Here is a 12802-nt window from a genome sequence, read left to right on the forward strand (position 1 = left end):
GTTGATTCAATATATGCATATACTGCGCAGATTCACTAAGGGTAGATAGCATAGTTTTGTACCTGTTCTGTATAGCTTTTTTTCTTTAAACAAACGTAGCACATGATCAATTATAGAAACGGAGATAAACAAAAAGAAGACAGTAAATATCAACCAGTATTCTTACCATCAAGTAATAAACAGCAATTCTTGGGGTCTGTCTTTTCATGTTTCTTGCTCTACATCTTGAGTGGAAAGCCAGTAAAGAAGCTTGTCATCCAAATAACTTGTGTAAACAAACAAAAAAGGTTGATAAATATGGATACTGGCTTTAGAAATATTTTAATTTCTTTAGCAGTATAAGAAGAGACCTTTCTATATTATTGTATGTCCTTCATTATTTTGATAACCTGTATGTTTTGTAATCAACCAGTCTACCATTTGTTGGGCATAAGTCAAAGTCAGCATCCTTTTATACACACGTCTTTGTGCATTTGTCTCTTTATTTTCTTAGATGAAATTTCTACAAGTGGAATTACTGAATCAAATCACTTAATTTTATAAGATTTCAGAGTCTCTATTTACACATTCAATAAAAATTTATTGAGTTCCTACTATGTGGCAGCACTATTCTAGGCACTGAGGACACAGGAGGCTAAATGAACAAAACAGAGTTCCTGCTCTCAAGAAAGCTGGTGGAGGACAAGATTGACGAAACAATAAATAAGTAAACAAATAAAGTAATGAGATAATTTCAAGTAGTTACAAGTGCTATTAAGTAAGACAAGTTGAAGAAATTTGTGGGGTGAGAATATGAAGTAGGGAACTGGAGAAGTCGTCATGGTAGAAATTATGTTTGAGTTAACATTTGAAAAACAAGAAAAAGTGAGGCATAGAAAAATCTGGGGGTAGATCATTTCAGGCTGAGGAAACATACTTGCAAAGACTTAGAGCAGGAGCAAGTTTGTCATGTTCCAGGAATAAAGTCCCAGTGGCTAAAATTCAGCAGTGGGAAGAGTAATGGGGATGAGATCGGGGAGCTAGAGAAGGACTATTGTCAAAGGTTTGTATTTTAGTTGGAATGCAAAGGGGAGAGACATGGGAGACTTTATGTAATGTAATGGCATCTAATTTACATGTTTAGAGAATCATTTCAGCTGCTGTATGGAGTGGATTAGGGATGGGAGTATTTGAAAAGACAGAAAGCAGGGAGACAAACTGAAGCTCTGCCATAATCCAGGAAAAAGATGATTGTGCCTTGTACTAAGGTGGTATCAGTGGAGATAGTAAGAAGTGAGTGGATAAAGCATAATTTTTGCCATGTTGATGGATTGAATGTGGTGGGTGAGAGAAAGGAAGGGATCAAAGGTAAGTCTTAGGTTTTTTCACATAGCAACTGGGTAGAGGTTAGTGTATTTATTTAGATGGCGAAGATAAAGGGAGGAATAGGTCTGGGAATGGGAATCGAGTTGGTCATGTTAAGTCAAAATGCCTAATAGACATCCATGTGCCAGCCAGAAGAAAAAAAAATGCCTAATAGACATCCAGATGGAGATATCAGGCAGTCAGTAGTTGATCAACGGTTAGTAGTTAGATATGGAGAAATTGTACCCATTTATAATTTAAGCAAAAGTGTGTGCGTGTACTTCAAAAAGTTCATGGAAAGATTTGTGTTATCTTTTAATTACATTTTTCTACAAATTTTGAAATACCCTCATATATGATTGCCCATTTCTTTACATTACTAAGTACAATAAGAATTATTTTGTAAAACTAAAAATATTTTTTGTAATTATTAGTCATTTGTGTTTCTTTACCAAAAATCCCGGTTCATATTCTTTTACCTTTGTTCTGTATATCTGTAATAAATATAAACCTTTTGTCTAATGTATATTGCAGCTTTTCCCCATCTTGACATATGTTTTTAATTTTAATAGTGGTTTTTTTGACCTTGGGGAAATGTTTAAACCTTATATAGTTACATTATAATTCCTATTGTTGTTTTTACCTTTGTTTGTATTTTTTTAAAAGTTCTTGTCAAATTTAAGATTAGGATGATATTCTAGCTACATATTTTTTTTTTAGTTCTTTGGTGATTTCAGTTTTGCATCTTTAATCCATCTAAGGTTTTATTTTAGTACATAATATAAATAAGAAATCACATTTTCCCCACAAAAATGGTTAGCTCATAATGTCATTTATTAGGTAATCTAGCTTCTCTCACTTATCAAATATCCCACCTGTATTTTGTATCCAAAATTCTTATAAACTTGAGTCTGTTTTTGGGTTTTCCATTATATACTACTGTTGATCCATATGATCATTTTTTTCTCGTTCTTAACAGCACTTCTGAAAACTCAGAGGATCCCTTTTATTAAATTCATATTCAGATTTCCCAGTTTCAGAAATGCCTTTTTATACTTGGCTTATTCAAATTAGGATATAAACAATAATTTACTAATTGTATTTGTTTTGTCTCTTAATTCTTGTTTTAATTTAAAACAAGTCCTCACCCCCCTTTTTTCCATGTCTTTGATCTGATAAAAAAAAAAAACTGGCACTGTTGTGCGATAGAATGTCCCACATTCTGAATTTAGCTGATTGCTTCCTTGTGGTCTCATTTAACTTGTTCCTCTATTTCATTTTCTATGGACTGGAAGTTACCTAATGGCTTGATTATATTCAGGTTTATTACTTAATTTATTCACCTAGGTCAGAATATGATATATTTTGGTGATGCATACCTCATAATAGTATCTGGTTGTCTTACTTGTAGTGGTACTAGGCCTTGATTAATAGTCTATATGGTGACATTCTGATCCTTTCATTGTGAAGTTTCTCATTAAGCTTTCACTTAATGGCTTTATAATCTGTTGATATCTGTTTATCATGTGTTCCAGATGATTATTCCCTGAACCTTTTATTTCAGTATGGGGTGTGAAATAGTGATTTTCCTGAATTTATCATTCATGTAATAGCTGGAACTCTGCAGTGCGTTCACATAATGGAGTGCTGGGTAATTATAAAAAGGAGTGTAGAAGATCTTTATATACAGAGATGGCAATGTCCGGACTTTTTTTTTTTTTTTAGGTGAAGAAAGGGCTATATTTAGAGCCGCATATATGAGGGGTCTTCAAAAAGTTCGTGGAAAGAGTCAAATTATCTTTTAATTAAATTCTTCTATGAACTTTTTGCAGTACCCTTGTGTGTTAATTTATATTTGTAAATAGAAACAATGGAAGGATTAAACCAAAAACTAATAAAAATAGTTAACTATAGGTGAGGTGTCAAGAGTGAATGCGATATCTCGAAATCTACTTTATTGTAAAGTTTTGACATTAGAATTATATCAATGTTATGTTTATTCAAAAAACATTGAGTCAAAAAAGATAAAAAGCAATCATTAAAGATTAAAAACAAAAACAAATGAACCTTTTTATCAAGTTGGGAACATTCTGATAACTGAGAAAAGTATTGTAGCCGATCTCAAAACTCAGGATTTTTTACATCTTAGTTGGATATAATCTAAGATGAAAAAGAACTACAAAAAAATCTTCAATTTAATTTAACAATCTGATTTATAATAATATTGGTGTTGTTTTGAAACTATTTTAGTGTATTATGGGATAAAACAAATAATGCTGTTAACCATTAGCAATCAAGATTTTCACCAACAGAGAAATACAGGTATAAAATCAAAAGTGAAAACTCTGCCATCTTAAATTTGAATTGGAAACATTGATGTGAATTCATTGTTTTTTTTCTTCTATTTAAACATGTATGTTTTCTGTTTCTATCCATTGCAAAAGTTGGGAAGTAATAAAAGCACACTGGCAATGAGCACTTTTATCAACCAGATCATGGTTTCTAGATACCATTCCTACTTAAAAGGAAACAGAATTCCTTTTTGGATAAATAACTAGTTCTAGGTTTGGAGGAGGGAAAGTACAAAATGTTATGTCAGAAAGCAAGGAAGTTAACAAAGGCTAGCAAGTTCATATCAAAAGGATACTGGGGCCAGCTTGAAAGAGCTCTCACTGGCCCAGGATTGGGTAGTTTGAACATCAAATGAGTAATGACTGTAATTCATTAAATCAGTTTGAATTAACAAAAAGTCATGAATTTATAATAATATTAAAAATATAGGAAACATAGAAAAATAAGTAAAGCAAAACTCATTGAACATCGTTGTACATTTCCATGACATCAACTCATTACTCTGAAAATTGATCATTGAAAAAACATTGAAAATATGCCTTTATTCTGTATGAACTGTATTCAGGGAAACCAAATTCTTGATGTTTAAAAAGCATTGTTACTGAAATTTTGTTGTGAATTTTAACCTTGCTAATAAGATTTAAATTTATTCATTATTTTTGCTTTGTGTTTTTTTGAAATATGCTTTATTTAAACTGTCGTATTAAGTCATTCTACTATTACCAAGTCAGATTTCAATTTTCTTACCTTCTTGCTTTTTTGTATGTTGATGTCCTATATATAGTGTAAGAAATTTTATTCATGTTTGTTATATTATTCTTTTGTTTTGTTTTGAATTGCTCTTTCAGCAGTATCCTGGTATGAACCAGCTGTCTTCCAGTCTAGGAGGATTGAGTCTTCAGAGTTCTCCACAACCAGAAAGCCTGAGACCTATAAACCTCACTCAGGAGAGGAATATTTTACCCATGACTCCTGTTTTGGCTCCTGTACCTAACTTGAATTTAGAACTCAAAAAATTAAACTGTAGCCCAGAGTAGGTATTTATTTTATAGTCTTTTAAGTAATATACTTTGGTGAAAACATTGTATGACATTCAAAAATAGTAAAAGTAGAATGGTATTGATCTTCTCATTGGAAGTTTTGTTAACACGGACTTTTCTATTTTCATTTGTGTAAAAGTTCTAGATGTAAAATTCAACTTAGGTCATTTGTTCCTATTTCCGTTTCTGTCTCAATCCAGTTCCATTCCCCTATCACATAATGCTAGGAAAATTATTTCTGTTTGAATGAAAGTTTCCGAAACCCAAATCTAACTATATATTTCATTCTTAAATCTCTTTCTTCTTACCTTTCCTCAGTAATAATTTCTGATATCTTTTAAGTAAGGTGAAATCTTTAAAATTGTATACCCTTCTTCAGGTTTTGCTTCAGAAGAACACAGACCTCACTTATGTAATCCCCAAAACAGGTTTAAAAAATGGTTTATCTCTGAATTTTTTTTTTCTACTCAGTATAGAATGTGAAAACTTTTAACCCTCTGGCTTATTGATCCAGCCTCAATTTAGAATTGAATTTTTTTTATTTAGTATTCCTCATCTCGTGGAGATGTTTAGCAAACAGACTCCATCTGGCGGACACCAAGTCCTGGTATACGTTCTGTGTGGATGAGCTCTGTTATCTTTAAATTACACAGTCTTATAGCTACTTATTAGAACAATGGTAAGAACCTAGTCTGTCCAACTCTAAAGGCTGTACTCTTAATAACTCCAAAACCAAATGTTCTTTGTTCTTGCATGTTTTCAGTACCTCTGTCTCCTAAGAACAGGATATTCCTCTGGACCTACATGTTTTTTAGAAGTAGGGTTGATGAGTTTGTGAATTATGGCCTTGTAGTATGAATGGTAAGGCATTCCCTAAGTAGGGGAATGAGTACAGCTGACCCTTGAACAACATGGGTTTGAACTGTACAGGTCCACTTACACTCAGATTTTTTTCAACCATCCGCAGACTGAAAATTCAGTATATGTGGATGTAGAACCCATATCTACAGAGGGCTTACTTTTCATTTATGTGGGTTCCGCAGGGCAAACTGAGGGACTTGAGTATCCAAAGATTTTGGTATATGCATGAGGTGCTGGAACCAGTACCCTCATATACCGAGGTATAGGAATGGTGTATATTTCTTCCCAGTTATGTGTTTTTTTGTGTGAAAATATCCCTCTTATCAAAATAACAGAGTTATTGAGTATAGGCTTTACAGTTGGACAGACCTGTGTTTGCACCATTGTTCTAATAAGTAGCTATGCGACTGCAATTTACTTCTCAAATCTCAGTAGTCAACTGTAACACAGGAATAATAATAGGGCCTACATGTTAAGATAAATTATTAATTCAATAAATATATACTGAACGCCTTCTAAGTTAAGTGCAAGGCACTGTTTCTATGTAGTGGGGATAGAGTTGTAAACAAAAAGTTGCTGATCTCTATGGAATTATGGAACTTATATTCTATCAGAGAAGACATACTATGAACCATCAAACTAGTAAGTACTGTATATAATGTAACATAAATAGGAGTAGGGAGGAGTGGTGAAGTGTGACTATTTTAATTGAGTCCGGACAGTTTTTCCAGTGTGTTCACATTAAAGATCTGAATGGAGAGAGCAAGCCATGTGACTCTCTGTGGAAAGTGTTGTACACTGCATGAACAGCAAATGTGGAGTTTCTGAAGCAGGAACAAGCTTGGTGTGTTCAAGGACAACACTAAGTCTGGAGTAAATAGATATTTGGTTCTCTCTACATGTTAACCACTCTTCTTAAAATTCCCTTTCTAGTTTCCAGTACTTCTGCTTCTTACTTCTGTGTTCTTTTTTATTGATTCTTTGCCTGTTGACCTTAACTTACAGCTTAATAAGTGATAAGCACTTACTGTTGAGAGAAATAGTGCTAGAGTGCCATAAGAACAAAATTATCTCTGATCTCAAGTGGAGAAGACAGATAAGGTACACAACCAACTCAAGCAAATCAGACTAATTGATACCATAGGAGCATAAACATATCTCACAGCTCAGAGCAAGAAGTCATGCCTTCTGACTTGAGGAAGTAGAGGTTAGCGTGGTTTCAGAAGAAGCAATAACATTGACAAATCTTTTAGTAAGAGTGGGAATTCAATCAGTGAAAAAGGAGCAGAAAATCAGGAACAGCATCATTTAAGACAAAGAAGTATGCCTTGGCACTTGTGTTTTCTACTAATTGTGTTTTATTGAATGTGTTGTACTTTTCTACCATGGAAATGTTGAGTCCTTAATTTAGGTCTTTTGATGTTTATTACATTTATGCCTGTTTAAAGTAATCAGGACTTTCCTGCTTATAGTTATAATATGCCTAAATGATTTTTACTATGTCCTTAAATGTTCTTAATCATCCTGTCTACTTCAGTGTATTTTTTTTCTGATAGCTAATGTACTCCATGTTGTTTATGTTTTTTGCAGTTCATTTCGGTGTACTTTGACAAATATTCCACAGACACAGGCTTTACTGAATAAAGCTAAGCTTCCTTTGGGATTGTTGTTACATCCCTTCAGAGACCTAACGGTAAAGTAACATATTTAAAAATATTTGTTGGTACTGACATGTATGTTTATGTACAAAGTAATTACATTTTATATTTGAAGTTAGAAATAATCTGTTAAATTTGACTTGGCAAACATTTTCTGAGTGCCAGCTTTGTGACAGACCCTAACCTAAGCACTGGTAATACAGAGATGATTAAGTCATTGACCTTGACCCTAAGAAGTTCACATCTAACAGGGGACAAAGATGTAAAAATAAATAATTACAGTGCAGGATAATTACTGCATGCAATTAACCAAATTTTATGAGATACCTAGATAGTGAGTACATTATAAGAAGTGATTCCCTGTGGATACAGTATGCAGAAGTCTTCTATAAATGATGAAGTCTGAGATGGATTTGTAAAGATTAGTAGTTTTGGAAGTTGGAGTGGCCAGAGAAGATGATCAACTTTAGGAGTGCTTTATTAAACATGAAGTACCAACAATGATATCTAGTTAGGGAGAAAAGCTGTTTGATTGTTTCTTAACAAGTTTAACACATTTGTTAATTACACACATAACCTGTATAGTATTAGGGGAAGTTAAAAACACTTCATCTGTTGAATTAAAATATTACTTGTTTAAGGTTTTACAGTTTATTTGGTTTGATACCTAGCTTGCTAGATTTTTATACATTCTGGTATTTCATGCAAATAAATTGTATTTAAACTAATTTTTTTTTTCTTTTGGTGGCTTGCCAGTACAGGGGTCAAATTGCAGACCTTGGTGTTATCAGCACCATTTTCTATAAGCTAAAGTTTTTAAATTCCAGAAATAATTTTATCCAAAGGCATTTTATTTATACTTCATAAGTTGGATTCCTCCCTCACACTTTTTTTACTATTATTTTTTACCTCTTCTATTGGTACTGAGTTTCTTTTGCTCTCATTCTTCCAAAAAATACTTGTGACTATCTATCATGCTAAATGTTAGAGATATAAATGTCATCAAGCTTCATCATGGAGCTTACCATCCTACTAGGTTGTATAGAAAGGATCAAAGTGAATAGAAAGTCAAATAATTATAATATGCATGAGTACCATGAATTTATTCATTTTCCAAATACTATTTAATCACCTACAATAGTACTCTTACAGTCTTTATCTCTAAACCAAGATAGGCCATTTCCTGTATACACAGGTGATAATTTTTCTGTAAATAGAGATACCATGTATGATACCTTCTAGAAGTATATACACTAAATTGTTAACAGTGACATTCTCTAGGCAATTTTTTTTTTCTAATTTTCAGTTAGTTATATTTCCTGATTTTTTTCCAAAGGCTGTATAGTTACTTGTACTACAAATATACAGTATATGTATAAAATAGTAAATGTAAAAAAAACCCTGAAATATAAAACTATGAATGTTTATATGTAGATAGGAAAAAAAGCCAGAATGAAATATACTAAAATGATAACAGGGGTTAATTCAGGGAGATAGAATAATATGTGATCTCTTAACTTTTCTTCATATTTTCTGCATTGAATATAAAGGGTTTTTTTCCCCAAACTAAGCGTAGATATTTATTATTTTTTAAAAAGGCACTCTGTGTTTGGCATCTTCTGACCTCAGCTCCCATTCACACTGCTGTGTCTGTCTAATGAGCAGTGCCTGATAGTCTAGAATCAGGTACAGTCAGTCAACAAAGACAAAGGCATTTTTATATGACATATGTTTCTCTCTCACTGTTATGTCTTGAGTCTAGTTGATGAGCTCTAACTTATTATTTTCTCAGACAACCAGGCTTTTTTTTGTCAGCAAGTAACTTTTATTACATTTGATATGACTTTATTTTAGTGTTACTTATGGTTTGTGACTAGAGAAGGAGAAAACTTGATAGCTGCTTGTGTTGCTCAGCACACCCCTGGATTTTAATATGCTTCAATACAAAACCACACAAAGACACAATTATGGTTTCTGTTCTGTATATGGAGCAGAGCAGTGTTCTTTTTTCTGGGGTTCTTTTTTCTGCCATAACATCTTTATTTTATTCTCTAGCAATTACCAGTGATAACATCAAATACCATTGTGAGGTGCCGATCTTGTCGAACATATATCAACCCTTTTGTATCCTTCATTGATCAGCGCAGATGGAAATGCAATTTGTGCTATAGAGTTAATGATGGTGAGTTTCAGATTCTTAAGTGTGTTTTATTATTATTTTCCACACTTTTTGGCATTTTTGTCATTACCTGGTTTCTCTTCTCATTGCTTTAAAAACAACTTTTATGCCATTCTTAATAGAATATAGGCTAGGGCTAGGGATCCTTCATTTTGGCTGGCCAAAAGGATAATTGACAATGAGGAGAGTAACAGGAGAGAGCAAAGTGAAAAATCATTCATAAAAGAAACAGTGACAGCTAGTACCAGTCAGCCTCCCCAAAAAAAGAAATAGTGACAGTCACGCAGGTGACCTCATGCAGACTGATTATGCTTGTTGCTGACAGTTAAGATTGTCTGCTGTTTGTATATTTGGTTCATTCAACTCAGGTAGACCTTCACTAGTATGTGGACACATGCCTATGTATGTGTCTGTCTATTGTTCCCTTCACTCGTTTCTCGGGTCCCCCTGTTATATATAATTACTTTCAAATTTATGTTTCTCTCTCTGATTTTTTCCATGTCATGTGATATAATCAATAGAATACAAATCTAGGAAGCAAGGAAACTTGTGTCCTGATTTCAGAAAATAAGTTTTTTTATATTTATGATCTATTTTTTAGAGAGGGCTTAAGGGATTTGTTTTTACCATTAAATGTTCAAAGAACTGTTGGTAAACCTCATATAAACATTGATAATAAAGGTGTTTATTTCTAGGTGTGTATATGTGTGCTTAATTGCAAATGGTTGCTAAATTTGTACTGGATTTCTACCTCCTAATTAGTTCCTGAAGAATTTATGTATAACCCCCTTACCCGATCTTATGGAGAACCTCATAAAAGACCAGAAGTTCAGAATTCAACTGTGGAGTTCATTGCTTCTTCAGATTACATGGTAACTATTCATGACTATATCCTATTAGTCTTGGGATATAATTATATTGGTAATTTGTAATTTGCTGTTAAGTGAATTCTTGTCCATATTTTGAAGTTGCCCATGATACTAATTTTTAAAAATAATACTGAAAGTTTACACTTAACAGATGAAAACTCTTTTTAGAGGTTATTTGATCTCCTTAAAGAATGCATTATATCACTAAGAAGTATTAGTAATGTTTTATGGCAAGCACTAACATCTACAACTTATTACCAGTTTCATTTGGTTACGTGCATGGAATGGATATTGATATTCTTTTACCATTTACTGCTTAAGACCTTCAAAACAGAAAAATGAATGTTTCTGCCCAAAACTGCAGCTTCAGGGTCCTATATCACCATCTTACTGGTTCACCCAGTACTTACATCAAGATAAATGGATGTTGACTTCACTCTAATTTTTCTTTTTCTGGTTCAATCATAAAATTCTACCTGTTCTTTAATTATATGGACTCTAAGATCTCATTCTTCTTTTTCACTTACAAAAATGAATTCTTGGCCTGAGTTCTCATCTTTATCATATCTTTTCATTTTTAATACATTTATAATAACTATGTTTCTTCTGTATTCTCATTTCTAATCTTTGCTGTCTGCAAAAATTTAAGGTGCTGCTAGTGGAAAAAGGTGAATAGGAACAACTGATGTGCATTAAATTCTTGGTGCTTAGCCCATCTTTATTTTTGTAATCTCTATGGCCTTTTGAGTCTAATTTAGCCTATGCCCTTTTAAATACTATTTTCATGTCTGTTTCCATATTAACTATAGTAAGCTTTCTCTTGATCACTTTTACTAACTCATGTTCTGGGACCTTAGTAATCTTAATCTAGTTGAAGTGGTGAAGCAAGAAATAATCTTTAATTTTTGCCTTATGATTCATATGACCCTTGGTTGGCATATATTTTTATTGGCCTTTTTTTTTTTAAAGGCTTCATTTTTTTAAATTTTAACTTAATATAACAGTAATTTTCAAGCATACTCCAAAGAAGAGAAAATAATATAATGACCCATCCCTATCACCAAGCTTTAATAATTATCAACGTTCTCCTAAATGTATTTCATCTATTCCCAGCCCACCCCAGTCTGCCTTCCCCTCACTTATTCTGGATTGTATTGAATGTTAATCTGAGACATCATATCATTTCACCCATAAATACTTCAGTATATATCTCTAACAGATAAGGAATTTTTTAAAAAATCATATCTACAATACCATCACAAGGACTTTCTTTACACTTAGCCCTTTGGAGACAGCCACCACCAGGTGACCCAATAGCTAGTGACAGGCTGACAAGCTTAAAATTTATTTTTAAAAATAAAAAATTTTTAATGTTTTTAGGAATAGGAAAAGGATATATATATAGAGAGAGAGCTTAGTATTAAATAATATATAAGCCTAATTTTTCTTTAAAATATATCTTAGCCAACATACCTTTAACCAGGAAAACATTTAACCCTTCTTCTTAACCATGTAATAATTGCCTTGTCATGATTAATACACAACCAACTTTACAAGAAAAAAATTAAAGGAATGTCATTTTTATTAGCTCATAAAACCTCACAAAACAGCAGTCCTAGCTTTGTATTTTTTGGTACATTACACTCAGTAAATACCCGGTAGTAAAAGAAATTGTACCTACTAAATAAAGTACGTTATTTTATTTCTTTCAGCTTCGTCCTCCTCAACCTGCAGTTTACTTGTTTGTTTTGGATGTGTCTCATAATGCAGTAGAAGCTGGATATTTGACAGTGTTGAGCCAGTCACTGTTAGAAAATCTAGACAAGTAAGAATCTTTCTTTTACTCATAATGACTGTGTATATAAATGTATATAAATATGAAGTGTTTACTAGCAGTTTATGGGATTGGATTTTATTGTTTGGTTAACTTACATGTTTAATATTTAGTCAAGAATTTAGATCTTGTCTAACTATCCATCTGACTTAGCCGATCTGAACACTGGGCCAAGAAAAGAGTATCAAGAATCGAGATGAGACTATTATCAAAAAGACAAAAGATAACAAGTGTTGTCAAGGATGTGGAGAAAAGAGAACCCTTGCACACTGTTGGTGGGAATGTAAATTAGTGCAGCCATTATGGAAAACAGTATGGAGGTTCTTCAGAAATTTAAAAATAGAATTACCGTGTAATCAAGCAATCCCACTAATGGGCATATATCCCAAGGGAGTGAAATCAGTATGCCGAAGAGGTGTGTGCGCTCCCATGTTTATTGCATCGTTATTCACAGTAGTCAAGATACGAAATCAACCTAGGTGTCCCTCAGTGAATAAATGGATAAAGAACATGTAGTATATATTGTACAGAATGGAATACTATTCAACCTTAAAAAGAAGGAAATTTCAGTCTTTTGAGACAACGTGGATGAACCTGGAGGACATTTTGTTAAGTGAAATAAGCCAGACAAATAAGAAATAAGACAAATATAGCACGATCTCACT

The 12802-nt window shown here is 32.8% G+C and overlaps 1 protein-coding gene across 5 annotated transcripts in view; it reads left to right on the forward strand.

Moving 5' to 3' along the window:
- The window catches only part of SEC24B (SEC24 homolog B, COPII coat complex component), an 83976-nt gene that overhangs the window by 55121 nt on the left and 16053 nt on the right, over positions 1-12802 (forward strand). For 3 of the 5 annotated variants that reach the window (XM_063107981.1, XM_063107985.1, XM_063107984.1), the window contains 5 exons: positions 4545-4729; positions 7188-7290; positions 9311-9437; positions 10197-10306; positions 12016-12128. In XM_063107981.1, the coding sequence (XP_062964051.1) occupies positions 4545-4729; positions 7188-7290; positions 9311-9437; positions 10197-10306; positions 12016-12128 (638 nt within the window). The remainder of the gene's footprint in view (positions 1-4544; positions 4730-7187; positions 7291-9310; positions 9438-10196; positions 10307-12015; positions 12129-12802) is intronic. The other 2 variants (XM_063107986.1, XM_063107982.1) reach the window with 1 other exon arrangement.

The sequence above is a fragment of the Cynocephalus volans genome, chromosome 9 (genome assembly GCF_027409185.1).
Source record: "Cynocephalus volans isolate mCynVol1 chromosome 9, mCynVol1.pri, whole genome shotgun sequence".
In the NCBI taxonomy this organism is placed as follows: Eukaryota; Metazoa; Chordata; class Mammalia; order Dermoptera; family Cynocephalidae; genus Cynocephalus; species Cynocephalus volans.